The sequence below is a fragment of the Dinoponera quadriceps genome, unplaced genomic scaffold (genome assembly GCF_001313825.1).
Source record: "Dinoponera quadriceps isolate SergipeBrazil2010 unplaced genomic scaffold, ASM131382v1 scaffold1872, whole genome shotgun sequence".
NCBI lineage: Eukaryota > Metazoa > Arthropoda > Insecta > Hymenoptera > Formicidae > Dinoponera > Dinoponera quadriceps.
Genome location: NW_014555944.1, coordinates 465,075 through 492,292, shown reverse-complemented (window position 1 = coordinate 492,292; position 27,218 = coordinate 465,075). Strand labels below are relative to the sequence as shown.

Below are 27,218 nucleotides of genomic sequence, written 5' to 3'. Positions count from 1 at the left end.
CTTAGCAGCAGAGTTCACCGCATAAAAGCGTACTCTTTGGAAGAGAAACAGCGAATGTTGTACAAAACAGATTTTATTAGAAAGGCTTATATTGTAAGAAAAAGTATGTTCGATGCGATTCCCAGTAAATCGATTTACACTGAATCACCGTTACAATCAGTAAAAAAGAAGCAAGAACATTGTTGATGACGGTTAACTTAAATCATGTTAACCTAGAAGAATACTAAAAGATAAGAGTTATCTATACAAATAATGCAATTCCGATATATAGAATACAAAATACTTGTGATGCATTTTCGGATCAACAATTCATACACCGTTTTGCGGAGAAAGAACATTTTGAAGTTGATTTAATCTGATGTACTCAAACGCGCAAAGAGCATTGTACGCAAGTACAAGTAGTTTGTAATCACAATAATAAATTGAACGATACTTTACTGCTAATACAAATTTTCTCTGAAAACACAAATGCACTTTACGATTGGGATTTTTTTCTTTTTAACTAAAATCAATCAAGATCGATTAGGACTAACATAGAGTACACAATCGCGTGGTTCAAGCGTTACTTTATGATTTGGACTACTTAATGTTGGTCAAACTCCACCTGTAAAATTTACAATACCCCAATAACAATAGTTACACTCATATTTGTATCTTCTGTATCAGAAGACGAACTTATAAAGCACAACATTACCGACATTCAGTCGTCGTGTTATTCCACGCGAGATTTCGGATAGCGGAAATCACGTCATTGATCGCCCGCTTTTTGTGCCCACAGTGTCGTCGAAAATGCTACGAGACGCGCGAAAAACGTGCCGATAAAATATTAACTCTGTGTGATCGCGCTTTGAATACAAACGATTCTCTCTCTCGATCTCACTTTTTCGAGTCCTTTGATCCGACGAATCAACAGGTAATTGTATCGGCCTTTTACTGTAGAATTGTCCGATCGATCTTCGATTCACGGGGTTTCGTCAGCCGAGTGAGTGCACGAAGACTTGGTCAAATATTGTCGATTGTGTGCTACGGTTTGCCACTTGTGGCCCGCCCGACCTAGCTGTCTCGATCGAGGGAGTCCAGGGTGTCGTTGCTGGATGAATGCGTGAGATCGCTCAATTCGTCCAAATGCTTCTGTCGCTTCCTGACGTTCCAGTGAAGGCATTCCGCTAAGGAATCGAACCAATCGGTGATCTGGTCGGTCGCGCAAATACTAGGCACCGGGTAAATCGAAGTAGTCACTCTGAGGCTGAAAAATCACACAATCTTACTCGAAAGGCTCGATTCGACCGGGCATAATTACATTAATACATGTAAATTCTACGCAAAAGCCGATATCATTGAAAGTTTACTTAGCAACAAGATCATTTGTTCGGGACAGGCGATATTTATCGAGCTGTGCCTTCAAATGTTTCAAGCATACTTTTAGCAAAAATTGAAAGAAATGATTTATTCAATAAGAAAAAAGAAATGTTTTTCATGTAAGAGCATATCGACTCGAAACGAAAAATTGTCTTGAGTGCAGAGCAAAGCCTCTTTAGATCCTGCCGAGGATCTACGTGTGAGATGTTTCTCGCAATAATGAAAAATAATGAATAATGAAAAATAAAGTACCATCACCCTGCAGGACAGCCAACGTCTCGCTCCTGGAAAATGTACTAGCGTGACATATCGTAAAAAATGATTAGCAAAAAGAATTCAAAAATCAGCCGGGTAACGATTCGTAGGTAATTTCGATGAATGATCGTCTAAGAAAAAAAAATAAGTGGTATCGACGAATTATACCACTCATAGGGACATAAAGCGGTGTCACAGTCACAAAGGATTGAAAAAAGACTTTTACACAAAGCGAGAAGAAAAATGGGATCTCGACATGAAATAGCTGTACACGGAAAAAAGTGCTATATTTGAGTAAATAATTATTCTATAAATAAACACTCCTCAGCAAATGTTTACTTTGATTAAATAAAGTGTCACTTGATCTGAATAAAAATTGCTAAGAAATGTTGAAATAATTATTTACTTGAATCTAACTTTTATTCTATCGATACTTTTTTCTATGTAAGATAAGCCCTATAGAGAAAAGTGTTGCATATTTTATCGCCTCTCATGAAGAATTCGCAGTATTGAAGTGACGAGAAAGAACTGCGAAAATATGCCGTGTAATAATGCGACGAGGCGATTGAGAGAAAGGCGAAAACAGGCGCGCTGTATGAAATAACCACGAACAGACCTGTCGCCGACGCGCAGCTCTTGCTGATTGCGACCGTCGAAAGAGACGTAAGCTGTACTACGGGCCTGGCTGTTCGCCATTATCTGAAATAATTGCAGAAAAGATTAGACGGAGACTGTCGGACGTTTATGTTTTACCTGTCACCGTGCAGCAGCTCCTGCCTATTTCTACCGTCGAAGGACACCCACGAGGAATTCCTGCTGTCGGGTGAAACCGAGATCTGCGGTGGAAAGCAAGACGACGGTGTTAATTGCCGAATGGGCCACAGCGGCACCGTCGCTCGACGACTCGCCATAAAACAACGTTAATCTCCCGATCCCGATTTATCTTTATTCGCTTCGCCGCTCGTTTCTTTTTTACTTTTCTACGTACCTCGTCTCACAATCGTTCCGAATAATGAACCACGCGTGAGAAGAAACATCTCGAAGGTCGTTCATGAATGCCGACGGTAAAATTAGACGAAACGATTTCTAGTTATTCGTCTCGCCGCGGAAACAATCGTGTCACGACCGTAATCCCGCGTTCTCACGCGCGAAGGAGCGAATCGCTTCCGCCGCGTTCTGAAAAATCCCGGAGACTTCGGCGCGAAACGAGGAGGCGGAGCAGCAATGGTCTGGGAATGCGGGCGACATCCGTCGGAACCAGGTTTCCTTCTACGGAGTATTGACACGGAGCCCGTGGCTCTCGGCACGACGAGAGAATTTACTTTTACCGGGAGCGCGAAAATGCACCGGCATCTCGCTAAATCGTTAGTTACGAGCGCGCATTCTCCCCTCTTTTTCACGGCGGCGGAAATTCTCACTTCCGAATCGGCGCAGAATTTCGACCGCCGCGCAGGTTAACTTGAAATGCCACGGTGACTTGTTCTTTTTCTCTCGTCAGCCGAAGGGGGCTACCTTGAGTTCGACGCCGGCAGGTACGACGATCGGCCTGAAGGACAAAGAGTGAGGGCAGATCGGTGTGATCATGATGGCAGGAACTGAAGGATGCATCATACTGGCACCGGCGGCGACCGCGTAGGCGGTCGACCCGGTCGGCGTGCTCACGATCAAGCCGTCACCCTGGACGCTCGTCACGTGCTTGCCGTCAATGAAAAGGTCGATGTTGGACAGGTAAGGTGAGGGTCCCCGATCCACCACCACCTCGTTCAGCACCAACAGTTTCGTTGGCGCCTTTTCCGGCTGACCCTCCTCGTTCCTGCGCACGATGATGCATCTCAGACGACTCCGTAGGGTCAGGGCCGCGTGACCTGGCGCCGAAAGAATCCAAGCGGTAGAGTGAGGAGAAAAAGAATGAGAGATCGAATAGGATTAACTCGAAAGAATCACTCACCTTCGAGAACGTTGGTCACCTGTTCTCGGAAATTGTCGAACTCGAAGGGGGTGAGAAAACCCAAGGAGCCGAGGTGGAATGCCATTACGGGCGGCACCGATTGTTGAAACAGCAGAGAAGCGTAGAGGAGAGTGCCGTCGCCGCCCAGGCAGATGATGAAATCGATACGATCCTTAAAAACAAGATACGCGATACATTCTGTTTGGGATGAGAGAAAGAGTATAAATTAAGTGCCGATTCGAATTTTTATCGTGTGTACGTAGAGCTGTTTATTTTGCAATTAAGAACCGGGTCGGGCGCGATAAGCGTCGAAATGAACTTTAGCTTTACTATTCTATTTTATGACGTCTATATTTAGTCGTAGTGCGGAACTCGTCAGGAGTCCCATTGCAAACGTAACACTCGTCTCTTTAAAATACCGAACGTTATTACCTGCAAGTCATCTCCGTCCCTGAAGGTTTGCAATTTGTCACGAACACCTTGGAACCTGGGATCTCTGGCCAATGCCGGATCTTCCAAAACGGAAGCTTCCACAAAGACCACCATTTGTTTCTCCTGCATTCAGAAATGAATGGCTCTATTCAATACTGTCGATTTGTGAAGCATATGAATCGCCGTCATGTAGTTTCGGCTATTTTAGCCGAGATGTTGCTTTCAGTAGAGAATCATGTTATCATTCGTAGGTGAAGATCGGTTATTTTCTCGTATCCTGACACATGAACATCGATAGCCTTTAACGGTATATCTTTAATTAGGTGTTGTATATTAACTAGATATTTATCCGCGAACTTAGATTTAAAATGTGAGCTCGGCTATCTCTTCAGCAGCCATGTTAATTTATGTTATAGGCGAAAAATGACATGCGATAAATTTTCTGCGACGTATAACCGTGACAGCTGAGACGGCTGAAAAGTGATCTATATTTCAAGAATTATTTTACGATTCTACGTGACATATCGGACGGACATTTCAGTTTGCCGCATATTTTATAGGGTTCAGGATTACGAAGGTGTTATGTTTCTCAGGGGAAACGAGAAAATGGAGATATATGCTGTAAAAAATTTGGCGCCAGTCACTCCTCGCCTATGACGCCATAAAACTTATACGGCTGCCCGAGGTGTAATGAGCAAAAAAGAGGGAAAATAACTGATTTAACGTGGCGACATGAATGAATAAAAAGAAACATAGTATCAAGATTCCCCGGTGACGGAAATATCAGAAATATGTATCGCGTTTTTCATGCGAATAAAATGAGAATTAACGTTCTCTGATGTTGTATTATAAAAAAAATGGGTTCTTGGTATGAATCGATAGCTTTCACGCTGGCGAATCTCCCGATCGGCCGATTTCTCGCTCGATTCTTGAAAACAACCTTATCATCTATATTATAACCTGTATCAGCCATGTGACCATCTCAACAAACGGCGGCAGGACCGCCGAATCGCGGACTTTTTTGATGACCAGAACGGTGAGCGGTGGCTTGTACCACGTCAACCTCTGAGAAGCTGGATCTTGGATAGCCCTGGAAAAAAAGAAGCGGAGGGGAACTGTTATACGTTTGCACACAGTATCACTCTCTTCTGATGCACAATCATCAGTTGAGTTGAACTCTTCGCTCGCACGCGCTCCTTGTCTCGACGCGTGCGAGCGAAGTCGCTTCCACGGAAAACAGCGTCAAACTTATCGCGGAGTTCAAAAGAAGAGTATGGATCAATGGCACTTTATGTAAGCGACGTAACGGATCTCGCATTCTTCTCGTCGACAACCGGACGGCAGGCCGACCTATTGCGCTGTCTGTCGATTCGACGGGCTTCATCTAATTATTCATGAGCCGTCGTAATTGCGTCCGTAAAATTCAAGAAACAATCGGGCCGAAGGTGATGTGCAGAAAGCCCGTTGATGTATTATCATTCCTTCCGCTGCCTACGATTCAATGACGACACGTGTTATCGGGTTTTTTGCTGCTTATGATTATCCCGGCAATTATGGTGCGCTCCGCGACGCGCTTACTACATTTCCTGCGCGTTCAAGAAACGAGTGACAAGAAAGAAAAAAAAGAGATTCAAGTTTAACTCGTTACACACGAATCCGCGGACACCGGCCAGCCGAACGTCCCGCGATCACGCGAGAAAAGACAAAACGCGTGAATCCATGGCAACTTCTTGCGGTTTCTTCGACTCTCCGAAACGAAACTTTTTAATTGCACAGCCTTTTTCTCTCTCTTTTTTTTTCTTTTCGTTCTGACCATAGCGATCACACACGAAACGTCCGAGCGGCGTGACTGTTCGACATGCACCCGGAACACACTATTGACGCGTCGGTGATTCCGCCAGACGTGTTTTTACACGTCGATTATTGGTCGGTTGTCAATGATATGAAAAACGATGCCGCGACCCACTTGATAATGCCAACCATGATGCGACGAAGCCGGCCGTTACGAAGCTCACGCGCTTACTAAACTCCGCGCGTCACCGCGCCGATCGTTTTTACCGCCGCGCAATTGAACGGACAATTGAACACGCATGCGTTTCCTCGCGATCCGAATCGCCGCGAGTCCTTGTCTTTCACGTACACCGTACGTGCTCGCTTAGTAAAAATATGATTACGGTGCGGTTATCCACGCAAATACGTAACTCGGAATATCCGACGAGCTCTTACCGTATTTGTACTATAATAATGCATGCGAATAATAAGTGAATCGCGCGGGACGATGCAAAACAAATGTGTACCCCCGATGGTGACGATAATGACGTGAACGTCCCGGGGATGACTCTCGAGGGGATCCCGCAGTCGTTCTGTTTCGCCGCAAATTTGCCAGTCGATTGGTTATTATACTCGTTATTGGCCGCACGTAATTAAAAATCCTCTCGCAATTACAATATACACGTTAACGTAGACGAAGACGGTTGACTTTTAGTCGAAAAACGAAAAAAAGCTTTGTGATTCGTTAACTTTTCTCGTTTTTCGAATAAAAGTCAACTGTCTTCGACTACATTACCGTGTATATTGCAAAAGGAATTTAATGCTGCACAGCCAGGAATGAGGACGGTACTAATGAATTTGCGGTAAAACAGAACGACTGTAGGACACCTCCTTAAGTATCGTCTGTCAGGAATCGGAATTATAATCGGAGCGAGGAAGAACAACACGGACTTACGTTGAATTCACGGTTTCGAGGAAAATCGCGGAATAATCCATATTAAATATCGTTTATCATCAGCGATCACAACATGTGGGTGTTACTTATCGGACATTCGCCTCGCATTCGTCCACTGCAGCCTCAAGTGCCGAAGTGTAACTTCTCACGATGTGCAAACTGCCGCTACAGTTGGTAGAATGTTATATGTGCCACGGTATAAAAAAGTGTCGTGCACCCAGATTGACGGCCCACCTTTCTGTTCCAACCATGATATCGGTGGCGGTTGAGGGATACGCGTTTACTGAGCGAGCACAACTATGTTGCGGATATATTCAAGAGAAACGATGCACGTGCACGGCTGAGCTGCGCACGCGTGTGCGCATCACGTGACAAGGCGGGAAATCGAGGCAATAGCGCGTGATTCACTGTTACGTCTGCGATATTGGCGCTCGCTCTTTTTCGAATGGAAAAGAAAAGGAAGGGAAAGGACCCATGAGGGCCTGGTTCAAGAAAGTTCGGGCTCTCATCGACCCTTTCTTTTTCTTTATCCGCTTGAATATCATTGGAACCGGTTATATATTTTATTTTCGAAAATGTGTCCGTTACGATTAGTATTCATCATTGTTTACTCCGAGATTGTTCTGTAATATATTGATGTTCATTTGAGATTCAGATCGATCGCGTATACGCATCGGCAAGGTCTTCTCGAATTTTCCACGTGTGCAACGCGAATTGGTTATAAAATGAAAGAATTACGTTTTTAAAAAGTGAATAAAAGAGAAATAGACGTGTTTCGTCTTTTAAGACGTTTCGCGATCTGCGTGAATCCAACACGTTCATTACTTAATTATCTGATATACATATTTTAAGTTTAGACAAGTAGTAAGTAGTTAAGTTTGCTTGATTATAAGATTAGATAGATTAGATTATATTTATTAAAATTAGATAGATTAGATTATAAAGGAGAGAAACGTACATTAATATTAAGCGATATGTATAATCTAAAACACTCCTCTCTGCTGATTGAAATTTAGTCTCAAAAAATTGTAAACAATCTTTTTTAGAAGAAATGGCCATGAAAATTGTTGTTTTATGCTAAGCCCACTAAGTTGAGCCCAAAATGCTTGCTGTCTACACCTCTCCCACTTAAATCATTTAATTAAATTGATCATTACAGATTAATTTAAACCGACGTCGAATGTATCATGAAACGAACAACGTGTGATGTACAGAATATGTCATGATAACACGATAACACGGGAAATTGAAACACAAGAAATGTCAAAACTGTCGTAATATCTCAACATTACATTTCAAATTCTATCGCATTGTCTAGTCACGCTTAGTCATCATTCCTTGCAAAAAGGAACGCAAATGAGCCGCCGCCGCCGCACGATTTTAGTGTGTTCGACATTTATTACACAAACGTGCCGATTACAATCTCCCCGTGTGTGATTGTGTGCTAATGAAGATGATCGTTAAGCTTAACCCTCCGAAGAAAACGAATGCATCCCGGAAGAACGAACCTTGAAGCGTTTGAGAATTTTTTTCACGTGTCCACCACGTACTGAAGATTAATTATTTTTAATCTATAATCAACCGTGATAATTGATCTATTACGATTTATGAGTATTATAAATTTGACAGACGACGATGATCGATACGACCATGAGGTTTTCCTGTTCAATTATCGATGATAATATTGAATTGATGATAATATTGATTATTACTATGATGTAAATGCACCTTGTGAAATTAGATTAACGAGAGTAATAAGCGTGTGTGTGTTTATGAATATTCATGAATAACAAAAAACGCTCGTCAATAACGTGACTACGGGAGTACTCGATAGGCGATTAACCACACCTCTCTTGATTGCCCGAATGAAAATGCATTTACAGTTACTTACACAACTGACGCAGAATTTTTCATGATACGCCCACATCGCCCGAACAGTTGGTACGGATTGGGTGCATTTAAACTCCTTGTCCTCCTGAAATGCAAAAAGCACAGAAGATCAGAACGTATAGAGACAGACGCGTCTCGATGATTACGTGCACAATGTTGCCGACCATGGCGGAAAAAAGAAAAAAGAAGGGCAAAAACAGTACAATTTGCACAATCAACAGCGGCAGTAGCTTCATGGTTCATGTATTAATACGCCGAAGTCAAGGCGATTATTCTTGACATTATTACTTATCGATATGCGTACGAGTTGCAATTACAGTGCATCACCCACCGCGCCATGTAAATTTTTCCGACTCTTCCGTCACGAAATGTAGAAGTACCTTGGCGTCAGCGTTACTCCACGTACGATAACAGCGCTACCATCCAGTCACTTAAGCCAACCTTTTATCGTCTTTCTTGACTCTCACTAAAAAATTCATTGTTGTCCAAAATCGGGATACTATAATCATTGTTTTCTTCTGTGCCGTGCCGTTAAATTCGTAAAATATACGCGTTTTATATATATTTTAGCTGTTTCCTTTAATAACATCGCTCCAAAAATGTATTGTTCATGCCTTCCTTCCTTATTATGAATTTTAAAACCATGCTACAAAAGGAACTCGCAATACCCGAAATTTCAATCCTACTTTAAATTTTTAAAGGCCTTCTATCGTGCTCCCTTTGATGCTGCGAATGAGAAGTTATTTCTGTTTTCTCCAGTGAAGACATAACGTAGGATTTAAAATTTCTCCCCGGGAGGTCTAAATTTCCTTTGTAGCATTAAAAGAGCGTTATTACTGCTCGTTTGACGATACAAATGGTAAGTTATTTCCATTTTCTCTACTTGAAGACTTAATGTAGAATCAAGTAAACGTAATGTAGGACATAATGTCGACTCAGGTATGTGTTGTCTAAAGATAAGACTGGAAAAATGTTACTTTTTTCTTTAAAGGCCTTAATTACTCTTCGTCAAAAAATGTCACTTTTGGTCACTATTTTAATGTCCGAAAGGTCATTTCTGTCATCTTTTTTGCCAAGGAACATCCTTTTATTTCACTCTTTCGTTCCGGTGACTGAATGACAGCGCTGTAATAAGAGTCGAACGGCGACGTGACCTGTGCATCTGTTATAGGGTAATAATACTTCCTAAAACGACATAATTCAAGTTCGCCTGCCCCGTTTTCCATTCCACGTCCTTCGCGCTGCAATCGAACGCGGGATAAATCCAGCACGTGATCCACGCGTGCGCTTGATTCATCTCGGATATCTCCAGCGAACAATCCGCCGAGTCTCAAGATCCGTATGGTAAAAGCGTGAGTCTCCATCTGCGAATCGCTGACCGCTGGAGAGCACCCGGCTCGAAATTTTCGTCCTATTTGGAGTCTAATTCAGTTCTCTTTAATTCTACGTTAAGTGTTCAAAGGTCATCTGCTCCTTTGATGCTACAAGTGGGAACTTACTTCCGTTTTCTCCACTTGAGGACTTAAAGTACAATTGAAAATTTCGACTCGGGCGTCTTTACGTGGCTCGTGACGGTTAATCAATAATCACGCCGGGGGTGTCTACCTGAGAGCACGAATCTTCTGGATACTCGTCGTCAACGATACGTTCGATCCGTTGTACTGGCATTCGATGTCGCACGTGTCATCGTCTGGCATACCGTCACTGTCACGCGAGGCTAGGCTCGAGTCTGTCATCTCGTGTATCAGCGGATGACAACGCGCTTCTTGGCGAAAAGAGGAACGGTTCTTCGCGACAACGTTCACGGTATACTTCAAGGTGTCCACGATTGCAATTAACGGTGACTAACAATCGACTCGCCGCGAGAGATTCACGAGTCAGCCGAGACGGCATAGTTATGCTGATAAGATACCGCGCGATTTATCGCGTTTCCTCGTTATTTATCGCGATTAGTATGACGCGGTAACTGTTAAGCGCTGATCTTCCGGAGATAATTGAAATGTAACAGACGCATATAAAGATCGCACGGCGCGTGAAGCGACCGGATGAAGTAGCCTCGAGGCGAGCTCGCACGCGCGTCACGCGTGATCTATTGGCAAATTTGTTTATTCTGAGATCCGTGTGAAATCAGCGGGAAATAGTCTCGGAAATTAACGCTATCAGGAGCTCTCTTTCCTTTCGACGTACGCGAAAAGATATCTGTAAAATTGCGAAGATAAACCGTCATGTTCCCGAGACAATTCGTTCCGCTGCGCCCGCTAGGTCGAGATAGTCATTCAGTTTCGTTCCTCTCTTATTGGAAACTTTCCACCCTTTACTCAATTTGTCGAAAATTATTGGGCAGGCTTGGAGCGCCCTGCAATTTCACGGTTACAAAGTACGCGAAATGGACTTTCACGAACGTCCGATCGGATTTCTAAGCTCGGCTCTGACAGAATCGCGCGCGCGTTTCTGCGCAGAATATGGGAGCCTCGGCTTCAAAAGTTGGCCTTGTTTTGGACGTTGACACTACAACACTCTGCTGATCGTAGATATCGTCGGGGCCACTTTAAGATTCACAGACCTTTCGTTATTTTCGCAAAATACCGAGAGACCGAAGCGCACTGTCAATCGTGTATCTTGTCAACCGGCATAGTTTATAGACTACATTTCACGGGCATGACTTCACCATTACGCAATCCTCATCGTCGCATTCCGAGCGCGAGAGACTCTAACTGGGAAAGAAATCTCCAGCGAGAAGAAATCGTACATTATTATGCATTAAATAATACGAGATACAAACTTGGTAACTGCGGTCGTGCAGCGATCTTGAATCGATATATCGAGCTCGCGTCAAAGAGAAAACGGTTGAATGAGGAACAATTTTGCGAGTAAGTCGCACGGCGGTGTACTACGCAAGTGGCGAATCGCGGGCCTTGAACTTCGCTCGAAACTTCTCGCCGAAGCCACTTCAGTTTGCGCTAGGCCGCGATCTTCCCCCTCGATTCCAACATCTCGATATAGACATCGCGACATCGCGTGATTAACTTGTACTTTCGTCCCGACTAGAAATATCTTTGAAATCACTGCCATCACCAAACAAATCGGCAATGCGGCACCGTCTTCCCAACGCGACTCTCCGTACGTGAAAAATACTAGATATCGTGCGACTATCGACGACAACTTTGCTCTCATAGACGATATCGAACACTCGAGCGACTACTGCGCACTAAATGACACGTGAATCGCTGACAGTGCGTGATTATAAGATCCTGATTAGTGATTGATTAGTCGACTTTTAGAAAACCGATCTTCCTCCTCCAAAAATCGATCCTTTTCCGTTGGATTTTTGTACTACGATTTGATTTTTTCAATAGCGAATCAACTTCTGATTCGTTGATATGCTCATTCATCGATGTTGTTTCGTTTAATGAAGAATTCATACTGGGATCGACATCTGATACAATTAGGATATTGCTTTAGGTGTGTATTTTAGAGGACCATATAAGTGTGGATAAATTTGGCTGTGAGCAAATAATTACCACCAAGGATCTAGAATTTCAACCAATCGAAATCGTAGTTATTGCTTCCACTGAAGGCTGATATTTCATTTATGGTGTTCTGCACTCGGAACACATAAACGCTTTGATTGTTAGTGATTATTTTATGCTCTAAACCTAGTTGAATATATAAGAAGCTTATGTGAGAAACTTGAGTTCGAACCACACTATGGTTATTGCAAACATGATGAAGGATGCAACATCGCATATTCCCTTCATTTTTGACAATCTTCGTTTGGTAGCAATCGGGAATGAAAAAAATTGATCATGCTTCCTGAATCGTTGTGACGCAAAATCTCTGTGCTATCTTCATTTTTAAATCATACGTCGAATTCTCATATTTTTTTAAGTATACTTCACATAGGTTGAATCATTCTTGTATAAATACGACCAATTAACTTTATATAAATTTAGTAGATACGCTTATAAAATAAGAAGAAACGTATATTTCACTGCTCATTGCGTGCGATTTTGAGGAAGTCGATTCTTTCAGTCCGATTTTTTAGTAAATCGATTCTAGTTATTCCGATTGAAGGTCGATTAAAAAATCGACTTCTCCTAAAAGATCGCTCATCACTTAACCTGATATTATGAGAGGTGATCGCTTCGGCGGTCGGTAAACGATCCGTACGTGAGGTTCGCGTCGACGCTGTGCCGCAGGTGGTAACCTTCCGATCGCGTGTCGCAACCACGCGATGCCGAGATAATTCTGGAGCTGAATTCACGAGGAGGAACACAAGCCGTGCCTCGATGTCGGTGCACTCGGTGCGCGAAATGCGAGGGTATTTTTGTCGTCCGCTGCCGGCCGTACCTCCTCGACGATCGCGTAGTTATTTTTTCTTGCTCAAGCATATGCACACGTTGATGTAACAGCGCTCTCTTCGTGCGCGACGGCGCGGTTGCGAGAGCGAGCGGGCGCTCGTCCATCGCGCGACACGCATCGCCCTTTAAAGCGCACTGTCTCGCGGACGAGCGGCCGTGAGATATGGAAACAAACGCGAGACGTCGGGGAAATTGGACAGAATTGACGATCATCGGCGGTCCAGCGATGTCGATCGGCCTCACCCTTGCAACAATCGCCCCTCTTCTCGAGTTGCATGATGCAGTCGACTCCCGTCAGCTCCCCGGGATCGTTGAGATAGGTCTCGTCGCCGAGGCGCATATTTTTTCTTCCAGTTTCATCCGACAAATCGAACGAGAGGAAACTTTCTCTCGGCCGGTGAGGAAACACTACTACTGGTACGCTTTGCCTCCAAGCGACACGAAAGTTTCCTCACGCGAGAAGCCTCGCAGCCCGTGTCACGATGAGTACACACCGACGTGTGCCGTGTTAGGGAGGTCCGGGGGATCCCAAAGTAATGTCGCAATAATCGTATAACCGATCGCTATGAGCGGGCCGAGAACCACAGCAGAGTCCACAATAATGAGACTTTCGGCCTCCGAATCGAAAAGCGAGCCGCGACCGGCTGTTTGGCCCCGACCGGCGAAGAGAAAACGGAGAGAACGCGCGTGGTTCGGTAATCGATTGCATCGGGCGTGAATTCTTGAAATTCCGCGCAATGGAGGCGCCATGAGCGAGCCGTACGGGAGCCCATCGAGCAAAAGCCGGATCGGATGGAATGTGCGGCGAAAGGTGAACGCGTTCTCGCTCTCGAAGAAAGGAGCAACAAAAAGTGCTCCTGCGGCGTTCGTGATTCGAGCGAATACCGGCTGAGGTGCACGTGCAGCTAAATATCAATGCGTAATTTCAATGCGTAGACCACCGTGATGAGGAGGGACGATCGAGAAGCAAGGGCACCCGTTATGCCACGTCTAACGTCGTCGTCGCCAGCTGCGTGTCGTCGAAAGATCGCACTTTCGTTCAAAGTGGACGCAGATGGCACGCCGTGTTGCCATGGAAGGATGTATGCGTATAACAGCGCGAAATCAATCGTTACTCTCAGTCCGCAATGATACCTTAATTCAGCCTCGTCCATGTGCGCCGACGATGACCAGCGCACGTTCACACACCTTGATCCTTCCTTCTTCTTCGTGGGGCGGAGGGGAGAAGAAATGCGGTGCTTGCGGACAATTGAGGCGATGTGGACCTGCGATGATTAAGGCACGCTTCGGCACTGACGTGCCGCGAGGAACGAGCCGGGTATTGGCGTAGTCTCGTAGGTCGAGAACGCCGGCGTCGCGACGCCCAGCGCGACGCACGCAGGCGCGACCGTCGGTCACTAATCAATTCCGTCACGCAACCCATTTGTTCGAGCGTTATTCCCATTCAACCCTTTTTTTGTTTCTTGTATCTTTCATCAGTTTCTCGATCGATGGAGTTAGAAACGATCGATTCGGTTAGAGGGTGTCAGAATATGCGACGCGAAGCGCGAAGATTCAGTTGTAAATGTATTGGTAAATATATTAGTACATTGAGAGAAAATATCTTGAAAATAAGGAATTTTACTTGAAGGAAAAAATTAATTATTTGATGGGCGGCAGTAATATATTTACTTGCACTCGAGCCTTAAAGTTGTCTTAATTGAAACAATTATTTAAATAAATGTAGAAAATTGTTATATATTATGAGATGTATATATGAAATATGGATAGAAAAAATATATCTTCTTCTTCTTTTAACGTATATATTTTCTTGGCATAGAATTTATATGTTAAAAAACTATAACTTTTAATCAAATATTGTATTAATTTCGTTCTAGAAAATATTTACTGTTAGGTCATTTTTATATGCAGGAAAATAGAATGTTTTAACCTTAGAAAACAATTTACTTCACTTTAATAATATAATTAGGTAATTTATTTAATCATTATTTCAAAATGAAGCACGAAATAATGCACTTAAGATACAAGATACATGTGTATAATTTATAATTAAAACTAAGTAATTTTACTTAAATAAAATAAGTAAATACTTGCATCAAGAGGCATGATTTCAAGAAAATATACTTTTTTTTTTCATTCAAAAAAATTCTTTTTTCAGTGTAAATCGGTTGATTTGAAAGCGAATCTTAAACGTCTTGATTCCATATTGTCACAAATAACTTTCGTTTCATTCAATTTTTATTTTAATTCAATATTTATTTAATTTTCCATTTTCCATTCAATATTTATTTAATTTTCCATTTTCAACGATTCCTTTGCATATTTAACTCTACCTCAAAACGCAGTTAAATATTTGCAATATTGAAGTTAAATCGAGCGCGTCAAGTGGAGTTCGATTAGGTTTTAGCGACCTAATACGGCACAATGTAATCTTCAATGAGGTTGTGGCAAAACAAGTGTTGAGTAAGCCAACATGCGTCGAGCCTCATGTTTCGTGCGAGCTGAATTAGATTACGTGATTCCAGTTTAATTACGAATCAGATTACGTGATTCCAGTTTAATTACGAAATTGATCAACCTGGTTTCTTGCTCGCTCGAGCCCTCGTAGCCGGCGCGATTTTGTAATAATCGACGAAATAGCGTTGACATTATGTAGGCTAATTAATACAACAGTATATTTTTAGCAACATATCGAGAACACTATTGTGTCACCTGCGATTATCATCGAGCCAACCTCGCGTATATTTTTAACGTGAGCAATCAAGCACTATACGTCGATTAAAAAAACAATTTTTTTTAATGATCAGAAACAAAAAAATTCCGGTACCGGGAATCGAACCCGAGCCTCCTGGGTGAGAGCCAGGTATCCTAGCCACTAGACCATACCGGAGCTCGAATATCTCGGCTTTGTATAAGCTTCTGTCCAGTTCGGCCACGCGAGCGAGGCAAAATGGAACTTTCGTTCCAGAGCGCAAAAGATATATTCCGGTACCGGGAATCGAACCCGAGCCTCCTGGGTGAAAGCCAGGTATCCTAGCCACTAGACCATACCGGAGCTCGAGTGTCTCAGGATTATATAAGATTCTCCTGCTACGGACAGCGAGTAGAGTCCAAGTCAAAGCAAGTCTTATGAGGAAAAAGGCATAATGTTCGCAAAAAATAATTGTCGGAACTTAAACAATTTGAAAATACCGAATACGATTTAATGGCTTTGCAATAAGGACTCTCACGTAATTTTCCACTTGATTAAACTTATTAACACGTTGACTGCCAGATTGGTTTTTATTGTACAAAAAAGTCGAACTGATTGAAAATTAAATTGGTTGGAATTAAAATACTGCAATATGTAAATTAAGACACGTACATCCGTACGAAAAAGATCTACAAGAATACGAAAAAATTACTGAAATGCTATTGAAAAACAATAGTTTTTCAGTAATATACCAATAATTTTGTTGTACTCCTGTAATTCTTTTCCCTATGGGCTATCTTTTATCTCGTTTCATGAACTCTATTGACTCTACAGACAATTTGATAGATGTAATTAATTATATGTAACTTAATAAGATATGTACGTAATAAGATCATATCAGTCATCAGTGATTGCCACGGTATTTAACGTGTTAAGATACGACACTAACAGTTTATCGGTTCGGTTGTCACTGTGATTCAATAGTTACGTTCGCATACAATTGATTCGTGTAAAAAGGCATTTATAGTTTCCCGCCTTCACGCATCCGATTTAGTATGGCATACTAAAGTCCCTGTTCACTGAGAGAAGTCGTTTGTAATCCTGTTGAAGAACAGCCAAGTATCCAGGCTGAATAACAAGCGCCATTCTTTTGTGAAAAAAATTTTCCCTTTGCCTCTCGGTAAGAGATCATAAATAGAGTCAAAACTAATGTAAAATATATTCCCACGGGATACGCTTAAAGGCCGGAAAACGAGTTTATGCTTTTTGTGTGGAGACTGGAGATCCTAATCACTAAACCTTACTGAATAAAAAATATCATTCATAAAATATCAGATTTCGAGGCGGTGGGCGATTATGAACGAAGTCACGATGATCTCGCGGGACAAAAGAAATTTCGGCATTGAGATTCAAATCCCAGTAACCTTTTGGATTACAGGTATCATGCTGACGGTGAATTTCTAGGCAATATCAAATGATTAATATGAATTTTTGTTCGATCTCAGAACTACGTGCCGCTCTGAATGGAGGCAGAATACATTGTTTTGTCCTCTCCTCAAGAGACAAAAGATAAAGAACAAAAGGTAAATTCCGGTACCGGGAATCGAACCCGAGCCTCCTGGGTGAGAGCCAGGTATCCTAGCCACTAGACCATACCGGACGCTGAGTACGTCAGCTACGTGTGAGGTTCTGAAGCTCGCGGTTTACGCTCGGAGCAAAAATAAAATACGATCCTACGGGACAAAAGATATATTCCGGTACCGGGAATCGAACCCGAGCCTCCTGGGTGAGAGCCAGGTATCCTAGCCACTAGACCATACCGGAGTTGAATGCGACCGTGTTACATTGCGTGTTCCGTGCTCTGTGTTGAGGTAATGTTAGATCCCGCGCCTTGAGAACCAATTAACTAATTAGAAAGATATCCGTTACTTTCACGCGCGAGCGAAGAGCGCCGAGCGATGAGTGCCGGCGGTATAAATTATGCCGGCTCCGCGGCATAAAACGTTGCCAGCTCATTTTGTAACCATGCCTCGAAATTGTTTACGCGTTACGTTCCTCGTGTTTTGCTCGCAGTCAAGCGTGAAGAACAGAATTTAACGTTGAGTTTCAAGATACGCGAAACAAGAAGAAGAGGATCGAATGCCCCGGTCGAATTATAATTGAAATGTAGGACTCTCTGCTTTCTCGGTACCGGATAGCCGCTACTTCGTGAAACTTCTTCGATCGTCGTTTGTATTTCGCTTCGCGAAAGGACGCCCAACCGGCTGACGTTTTTACGATATTATTAGCCTCGCCGTTCATTGGACGCTTCCCAAAGGCGCATTTCGCTCGGACACTTCCCGGAAGATTCTGATAATTTCTACTCACGGCCATGTACCGGATCGTTTTCGTCGGCGCGTTTCCGGCTCCCTGTCACGATCCTCCAGGAAGAGCCCTTCCCCATCGCCGGTGTCGATCACGGCGACGGCGTCCTTGCATCCGGCTACGCATCTCCAATCGAGCAGATCGCTCACACTCCGGCTGCGCGGCTTTTCCTTCACCATGTCCGTCAAGCGGGCAGCATCTCCTCGAAATTTCGACGCGGGTGCCCGGCACTTCGCGATTAGATTAGATCGGCTCGATCCGCCCAACGTTGATCTCCGCGGGATTTACAGCTCTACGCTTTCGCTTTTACTCGTGGCATTCGCAACGACTTCGCATAATTGCCGGCATCTCCGGTCGAGACTCCTCTCGGGGAGTTCCAGCGAGTCGCCTGGACGGACAATCAGCTGCTGCTACCTCGGCACGTGTTTCCCGAGCGCGCGCTACTTTCGAGCGTACTATGCGCTTTCTTTCTTTCGCAACAATAATCACTCGTGACATCCGAAGACCTCCTTTCGCGCGACGGTCGTTCTCGCGGTTCGCAAACTGAGAGAATAACGCGCCTGTCCGACTAATCGTAGCATCGTTCCTGGTAACACCGACGGTGATAACGCGCTCACTTCACTCCCCGAGTACGAGAGGCATCCAAGGCCGCAAGTATCCGCGACACCGCGAGTAGCGTCCTCTTCACTCGCGCATCGATCGCGGATTTTAATCAATTTCAGCTCGGCTTTCGAGGTTTTCCTAACGGCGACCTCTCATTGAGGTCGCGCGAATAGAGGGGCTTTTGAGGAAACGTCGCTCAAACTTGCTTCCTGTGTCGTATTAACGCGCGTTTGCGACCTACTTCCCGAGAATTTCACTTGCCGATGGACGTGACGGCCGATAATAAATGTAGCTCGCTGTAGCCCGCGGGTTCTTCGTCGCGTTCGGTTCTTTATTTTACGTGCTTGGTTAGCGGCGTTTATATTCACGAAACTCCAGCTCGCGCGATGTTAGCGCGACTGTTACGCAAGCCTGCTTGAACAAACTAATGTAACGCGCGGCGACAGATAATTAGAAGCGTAATCTCGCGATATATTATGCGAGGAGTCGCTTACCGTGCACATTTCGATGCGAAGTGCAAAAGCCGTTAGCTCTATTCGTTGCTTTGTCTTTCATGAAAGTAACGTTTCTTTCGTGCATATTCCGATGGTCATCGACGCGCAGCGTGCGCTGCGGATGTAACACTCGTTCGATCGGGATCACGACGAAAGTTGAAATCTCATCGGCCGATACATCCCGCGCGATTCGATCTCGCTGCTGGCCGAAGTGTGCCACGCGCGTTCACACGGGCCTGATTTTCGAATGAATTCTCCTCCGGCGGGCTTTACACGGAGAGATCATGCTCTACAGTGAGAGAAGTAGGCTAAATCAGCGTGTATTCGTTAAAGGAATGAAACGAGGCCTCTCGAAGTTGGCACATACGGCGAACTGCAACCGCGATCGACGACCGCCGAACGTTCACTGAGGAACGATTTTACGGGCTGCAACCAGCCGAGAGGCGGTTAGGGCTTTCTAACCCGCGTCTTCCCCCTCCCATTATATGTGCCCCCGTTATCGTCGCGCTCGTGATACCGGAGAACTCCGCGAAAGGGTCGAGAGTTCGCGATGGCTTTGCAAGTGTCGGCACTTCAGATCGATAGACGAGAACAATTCGTCGGTGTAATCCGTTTTGTCCTTATTTATTATCTCTTTTTTTTTTTTCTTGTATATTGCCTTTATGCGTCTTTTTTATTTCTCTTCATATTATCTCCATTGATCATCATCACTCGATGATCAGAGTTGTTAAGTTTTCAGTAAGAGTCTCTTTAAAATCGTCGGCCTCGCGGAGAAGTCGAGTTTGTTCTTTTACGCTCTAATGACTCACTCCGGCGAGACAAAGGCACCATCGTCATGTACGAAACTACTTACTGCGGTAGTTGCCGGAAATCCCTTCGACGGTGCCGTCTACTTCCGGTCGGTGAAAGCGACAATAGCTCTAAGGCGAACACGCTGTCCACTCGTACTCGTCCGACGACGACTATAACTCGCCGAGTTGCTTGATGATGTTTTTGACAAACCGGCACGGCCCATTTCTTCACACTTGTTCTCTTTTTCTCCTGATAAACGCGAGCCAACTGTTTGCTCGTGTCGTTTCGCTTTCGCAATCGTCGGTTCGATTTTCCCCGTTATCAGTACTTCGTGCATATTCGCTCGCGCCTCCGCGACAGTACACATCGACATGCTTTGAATAATGTATGACATCGTAGATAGTCGTAACCAAAAGTATATTTTGCATCACACGATAAGCAAAACTCACTGTTCTTACTTTCGCCAATTCCATTTTTTAGCGATCCACTCTTTTGAGACTGAAGTTTTCGAGCGAACTCATAATACTAAGACCGGTGCACTTTCAACGACAAATATTGACGGAACAGTTAAGACATGTTAAACGATGAGTTAAAAGATGACACGCTTAACGATGATAATGCAAAATTTCGCCGGAAACGTAGCGCGTTTCTTCCCAAAGTTATGATCTGTGAGCCGCGGCGCAATTTTTTCAATCTACAGCGGCATTCGTTTCAGTCATACGACGATCAAACATTCCACGGCATTACGCGTGTACATGTGTAGGTCTCGACGTCGATAACGATGACCTTGGGGTAACATATAATGCCGACTGTATTTTGTTCATAACTCACGTTCAACAGGCGCTGACAAAATCAATAAATATCCACGGTGGTCTTCCCCTTTTTAGGCAAATACTTTCTCTAAAATCCGTGAATTTCTTTATTCCAAATTATTTTGCCTTTGGCACGATGCTTCCACGTTAAAATGTATTTTTAATGCCAAGGCGAAACGTTTTATTCAATATGTCTGGAAATGAAAAGTCTTTCCATACAAATGACGCAGTAAATGCGCAGATAAAAATTGACTTATGCAAGTGATCGGTCGATGAATAATCAACAGTTGACTTATTTACAAAGTAGATGCATACGATAAATGACGAAACCGTATTTTTTTTTTGAAAATAGCAATTGCAATTTATAATTATGTCAAATCCAGTACACACCTTCACTATAAGCATAAATATTCGCAGGTGCGATGGTGGTGTAATGGTTAGCATAGTTGCCTTCCAAGCAGTTGATCCGGGTTCGATTCCCGGCCATCGCACATATTTTTTTTCTTTTTTGTTATATTGCGACTTTATATTTTTATAAAAAGTAATATCTTCAAAATATGCGTCTGCGATATAGGCATAATTTCTTTTTTTTATATATAATAATTATAGCATAATTTTGTTGATTGAGCACTATGGTATGAATATGTGTCCACAGTTTTGCAATTGCACATTCCGATTATTCATAGATTAAATGTAGAGTTTATATAATATTGTTATAAAATGAATGCACGAAGTATGCTTTAACTTATCGATTTCAACTTCAGGCATGACTTACTCATATCCCCTAATGTAAACGTCGGAATATCAACAGCACTGCTGGTGTAGTGGTATCATGCAAGATTCCCATTCTTGCGACCCGGGTTCGATTCCCGGGCAGTGCAGGTATTTTTTTTTGCATGTATGTTCCTGGCTCAATTCACGAGTTCACTTTGAAGCGGAAAGCCTCAGGAAAAAATAATTAGCAGAAAAATAAGACTTTTCTGTCAATCTGAGATTTTTTTTCAACTTCTCACGACACATATATAATGACAATATAATATAATAATTGTGCCCTCTTTTTTAATGAATACTAATTTATTTAAGCAATTAAGTCATCTGCAATGAATTATCGTAGTAAATCTATCAGAGAGATTTTATTGTAACTAATAAATATGTTGAGTTCCTTCATGATTCAAAGAAAAAAAAAATACCTGTATTATTTATATTGAAAGTGCGATCTGCCTGACGTTTTTACGAGCATCTAAGACTCTTTTTTTATACCTGACATTAATCACGTCGTTACCGAAATAGCCGAAATAGCATTTAAGCATTATAATGCCCTACGCGAAGTTTCTTGAATAAGTCATATACGTTGCCGGAATATTCCGCGGTGGAATATTTCACCGAAGTTACGTAAAGATTACATTAAAGCGGATTTTACCGCACGCATTAAATTCCAACAAGTTAAAAGGATGGGTCCCCAATTCACTGACTGATCGCTAAAATTAGTGGTTCGGTCGCAGTTTATACTTTTTTGTTCATCAGACAATTATTTCAAGACAAAAACTGGAGACATAGTCGACGGCGGGGAGGTTGCAGCGACGCGTTTTTCGTTTCGACGAATTCCGCGGCAGGCGAGAATATCATGCGATACGTCCTCACTATTTTCGTCCGCTCCAAAACACACCGAGAAACGAGAAACACGTCGCAACCTTTTCCTGTCGATTATGCACAGGCGATTGTGAGCTCATCATTAATACTATATACCTGACAGTGGGATGGATAAGGAAGTTCCTCGTGCGCATCGCTACTTTGAAAAGCGTACTTCTACCACGTAGCATCACTATACCTCACATATACTCGGTGTTACCATACTGAACGCACCGTTTCATTCTTCATCAAACGGTGCATCGTCTGACAAGAATGGTAAATAAAAGTTCCCCGTGATAAGGGGAACCTCGGCGATAACCCAGTCTTACGCGACGAGGAGCGATCGCGTATTCACTGCTTGGCGCGTCGTTGCCCAGTTATGATGATATTTCGAGGTTTGTCGAAAGTAAATGCGTATGATGTGCAGATAATGTCTATTTGCTTGGCGCGTCACGCGTTTTTATTCAGTGACTGCTCGTACGACGGTGGAGATTCAGTCAGTGAATGTTAATCGGACGTGGAAATTCGCGCGAGATATAATGCGGTAGTTGTGGTCGCGATATTTTGGGCCGAAGAGTACCGTGTTTACAAGACGATGGAATATTTATAATTTCACGTAGTGTGTGTATTGTCAGTGTATTGGCACGCTATTACCTCGCGTTCAACGAGACAGGAGTTTAGAAGCCCCGCTGGTAATGTAAGACATCGCGATTGAATTTCACGGTTCTTCTCGCTGAGCACGATCGAAATGGCTGGTTATGCGATATCTCTCCGTTTGCGAAAGAGGATAGAGTAAGATAATCTTAGGTGCTCGGTGCGCAACCGCGATAGAGTTTCACGTGAGTGAAAATTTAACTAGTCGACGCACGGTCGGCGTCAGCCGGGTCAAAACTGCAATCGTAAGAAATTGCGATCGCGAGGGACCGGCAATTTTCTCTTTCGTCCCTGAGAAAATACTTCGGGTTAAGCAAGCAAAATAGAAAAGAAATAACTATCCGATCCACGATGAAAGTGGAAGGAAACGGGCCGTAAAGAGCTTGAGAGCGATTTTTGCTCATTCATTCGCGAATGCGCATGTTGGATTTTGATTCTTTTATCTTAATTGTTAATTTACTTGGGGGCTGTAAGAAGACGGGGCAAATGAGAGAATGTCTGATTGAAAAGAAAATCATACGTCAACATGCAGTGTGCCAATAAAAAACTTTATCAAGCCACGTCAGACGGTGCACGCGTGCGTGTGGAGCAGTTGGACATATTACACATCGTTTGTGTAATTCATACAGAAAAACAATTTCTGCATAATAGTGTCAAACACGTAAAAACATGACATGTATAAAGAGACGATACAAATGCTAATCAACGACACAAACGTAAACTTGTAAACATTCATTCTAGACACTCATTACACTCGTTTTTTGTGAGACTCATAGACTACCAATTACACAATACCAACTCATATCGGCTTCAGGTGCCGAGAGTTTATTATCCGCACCTGAAGCACGATAAGACACCGCAAGAAATTATGCATCAACGATAATAAATCATGTTTCATTCCGACCGAGTGTCACGAGTGTTTAGGAAGTCAACGAAATTTGCATCGCTTGGGTCAAATTGTTCAAACAATTATACACAATGCCACACGGAGAAAAAGATTTCTTTGAATTTAGTACACGTGTCTGTTTGACTTGGGCTTTTTTTTTTTTAATATAATTTAATATCAAAGATCATTTTGTTTGAATAAAAATATTGTTTCATTAAAGTAAACCATATTGTTTGATAGAAATAACAGTATTACTTAGAAGAAATGATAATAATATTTCGTTTTTAATAAAAAAAATGATTTCATTATGTATTAAATATTAAGTAAACCTTTACAAAAGGGAAGTTAAAATTCGTATGATCTTGAACTTTAACTTTATATAAAGGTCACTTTCCTGAGTAATTTTCAGAAGGTTTTAGCCGTTTTGGTCATTGTTTATTAAATATTATTATTTAAAATTATTGACAGAAGAAGTTTGAAAAATATAACACTTATTCTCAGTAGTTTTAGTAGATAATAAGCAACAGCTAATGTTACTAGTTTTTATGGAGAATAAGCTTTGTCCCTCCCCACTGGTTAATCTAATCCAACCCTACCCTTTTGTTCCTCTTTATGAGAGAACTTGGAAATTATTTAGTAAGATGTGTGTGTGTGTAGTATGCATTACTTGTAGATGGCACCCGTTCTTCTCAAGTTACCTCACAAAAAGGAACAAAAGGGTAGTTTAGATTAACCAGCGGAAAGGAGTTTCGTCCCTTTCCGTAAACATAATAATATTATCTGTTGCTTATTATTTCCTAAAAAGTTGTGGATAAGAAAAGTTGAACGAAAAAAACTTTATTTTTTACATTATATATGTTTAGAATATATTAGAAATAAACATAAAAGGAAATATAATTATATTTAAGTGTACAATCTAGTAATATAATATTAATAATGATTTAATTACTTTCTATTGAACATGATTTTCTTATAATGTAAAACAAACATCAATTTGTTTACCCAAAACATAGAGTCTTTTAAACCAAAATTCAGAGATATAATGTTCATATCTCTGAATTATCTTTGTCAATACCGAAACATAAAATATCAGCGCACATTTCTCTCCATAATCTCCCTATATTTTGAGTGTGAATTCCAGTGAACTGAACGATATTGTATCACGACTGTGCACGTACGACTGAAATTCAATCTATACGGTGTCAACAATGTACCGCCTTACTTGTGAAACTTTCTTTGCCAAGAACTTTTTTTTTAATAAACCACGAACGACGGCTCAAATTTTTTATATGTTGTTCAGGACTATATTCTTGATGACAAACCCAGAGTAGAACAAACAAAAATCATATAAAAGTCACGATGATGTCAAAGTGATATCATTTCGACGTCACCTTGACTTTCACATGACTTCTCGTTCCACTTGGGACGTCGGTGTGACTTTTTAGGAAGTCGATCTCGTTTAAGTATTTATCGAAATTTGACGCGACCCAAGGAAATCTTTCTCCGTGTCTAAGAACCGATTACGATATCACAACATCGATTAGCGTGTCCTCAACACACGAGAGTGGGCCGTATCCTCGGAGGGGACGGGTTCAACGGACAACGAGCGGGAGAACGTTCATGCGGCTTGTGCCAGCTGGCGCTAGCTACAAATCACACCGAGTGCACTGTGAGGAACTGTATTACCTTCGCATTCCTACCGTTCCGACGTGATCGACCGTAGACTCGCTCCTCAGCTCGCTTCAAGGGAAAAAATCCATCCGTTAGAATCCGCCGGTAGTTTATCTCGGCTTTGTCGTGCTAACATCCGCTCGGCGAGGGACGCCGCATCTCGTGATAACATCGCGGTTTGTTATCGTAGCTCCGTCCGATTAAAACAGATGACACGATTCGTTCTCGCGTGTATCATCAGCGTTCTCGTGTGTACATACAACACGCGAAAAGGAGCGTATGAAAAAGGTGTCCCTGACACGGATCACCATCTACGTGTTTCCGCGATAATAATCGAACGCGGGCACACAGCGTCGTCGACATTGTTGCGTGCCATCGTCGCGGCGATTTCGCGCCGTGAGATATATCGATCCCGGCAATTAGTCTCGGCGTCTCGATACGTGGAGATAAAATCGCGCGATAATTACGCGCGCCACTTAAGCTCCTCGAATAATTTGCAAGTCACCCATATCAATATCAATATCCGACGATATTTACGCGGCCTTGAATTTTGCATTCCGGATGCATTTTTTCGTCTCCTAACCGCATCCATGCCGTTCCTCAGCGAGAATCTCGAAGGACTCGTGTGATGTAAAATCATTTGGAACTTAGCGCAGTTTTCTCTCTCTCTCTCTCTTTCGTAGAGAATATTCGCACTACGAACGCAAATCTAATCAGAGTCGCGCGTACATATCGCCGACGCCGGAAAGCAGTTCGATCGGCGCGCCGGGTTTGTAACAATCGAATTCGACGGGAAGGCGTCGCTCGTTTCCCCCGAGAGGAGGGAATCCCTCGCCGAGAATAACCGGCTCCGAGCCGAGCCTCGCGCCGACCGAAAGTTTGAGTTCACGGAGAAGGTCAAGGCCTGCGGATCTTACTTGAAGGTGTGCTTCTTGTCGGGTATCACTGGTATGAACATCTCGAATTCCATCGGTTTCTCCTCGTCCATTTTCGTCTCTCGGTAAAGCTCCTGCGCAGCTGTCCGGCTGACGGATGGATCAGGGGGTGTGCGGTGCACTTTGACAACGGTTACGATCGCGCACGGAACCGCACGTAAAGCTGTCCGCCCGCGTACTGAAAGAGCGCTTCGTCGCCGACAGAGCCGACCTGGTATGTCGAGCTTGCTGCCTCGCGCCGTCCTGTCTTATTACCGCGTCTCTTTCTCGGCGTTTCCACACGTTTTTTCCCAGGCTACCTCTCTCGATCGGTGCAGCGTCGTCGACGGGCACTGTCGTATGAATGACACTCGCGCCGCATAGAACTGGTCTATTTATCCGTAGACCCGCGGGCGAGCTCCGGCGGTCACCGCCGGCCTGTGTTGTCACCGCGTATTATTGGAGCGAACCTTTTGAACGGCCTTCGCGATTCCCGCTCTCACGGGCGAGCCTCGGCTCAATAGGACCGACGCGCTTACGTCACGTGGTTCCTTTATTCTTCTTTATACCCACCTTAAGGTGTTCTCGTACGTTGAAGTTGAGCATTTACGCAGTCAGTGCCACTGATCTTCCGGGCACTGTGCGCTCCTGTTAGTTTCACGCACGCAACCTACGCGTCGCGCGCAATGCCGGTGTCCTTTCGCCGGAGGGGTGTCGTCCGATCAAAATCCGGTGTA

At 43.3% G+C, this 27,218-nt stretch overlaps 1 protein-coding gene and 6 non-coding genes across 16 annotated transcripts; 2 read left to right on the top strand and 5 right to left on the bottom strand.

Annotated features, from left to right (window-relative positions):
- Positions 1–55: 55 nt before the first annotated feature.
- LOC106745926 (NAD kinase) lies at positions 56–26,841 on the bottom strand. Of its 10 annotated transcripts, XM_014621947.1 has the most exons (9): positions 26,485–26,841; positions 25,583–25,636; positions 8,611–8,694; positions 4,955–5,084; positions 3,995–4,117; positions 3,563–3,734; positions 3,127–3,479; positions 2,231–2,313; positions 56–1,246 (listed from the first exon to the last, which is right to left on the bottom strand). In XM_014621947.1, exons 1-9 carry the CDS (start codon positions 26,553–26,555, stop codon positions 1,054–1,056), a joined length of 1,263 nt encoding a protein of 420 aa, XP_014477433.1. In that variant the 5' UTR covers positions 26,556–26,841; the 3' UTR covers positions 56–1,053. The 10 variants fall into 10 exon arrangements, with proteins under 10 accessions (XP_014477433.1, XP_014477434.1, XP_014477438.1 ...); XM_014621948.1 differs by lacking the exon at positions 25,583–25,636; XM_014621952.1 differs by lacking the exons at positions 25,583–25,636; positions 26,485–26,841 and adding an exon at positions 19,977–20,077.
- Trnae-cuc lies at positions 15,789–15,860 on the bottom strand. Its single transcript has one exon. It is a non-coding gene; the product is annotated as a tRNA-Glu (tRNA).
- Positions 15,954–16,025, bottom strand: Trnae-uuc. Its single transcript has one exon. It is a non-coding gene; the product is annotated as a tRNA-Glu (tRNA).
- Trnae-cuc lies at positions 17,251–17,322 on the bottom strand. Its single transcript has one exon. It is a non-coding gene; the product is annotated as a tRNA-Glu (tRNA).
- Positions 17,415–17,486, bottom strand: Trnae-cuc. Its single transcript has one exon. It is a non-coding gene; the product is annotated as a tRNA-Glu (tRNA).
- Trnag-ucc lies at positions 21,147–21,218 on the top strand. The gene has a single exon. It is a non-coding gene; the product is annotated as a tRNA-Gly (tRNA).
- Positions 21,538–21,608, top strand: Trnag-ccc. Its single transcript has one exon. It is a non-coding gene; the product is annotated as a tRNA-Gly (tRNA).
- Positions 26,842–27,218: the final 377 nt, after the last annotated feature.

What these genes read in the sequence shown, in the direction of transcription:
- LOC106745926 (XM_014621946.1), bottom strand. Translation starts at nt 18,205, where the DNA reads ATGGTGAAGGAAAAGCCGCGCAGCCGGAGTGTGAGCGATCTGCTCGAT. An exon ending in TGGTCACATGGCTGATACAG is followed by an intron (nt 4,118 to 4,954) that starts GTTATAATATAG and finishes TTCTGAATGCAG; the next exon opens with GAGAAACAAATGGTGGTCTT. An exon ending in GAGCTGCTGCACGGTGACAG is followed by an intron (nt 1,247 to 2,367) that starts GTAAAACATAAA and finishes GTGATTTTTCAG; the next exon opens with CCTCAGAGTGACTACTTCGA.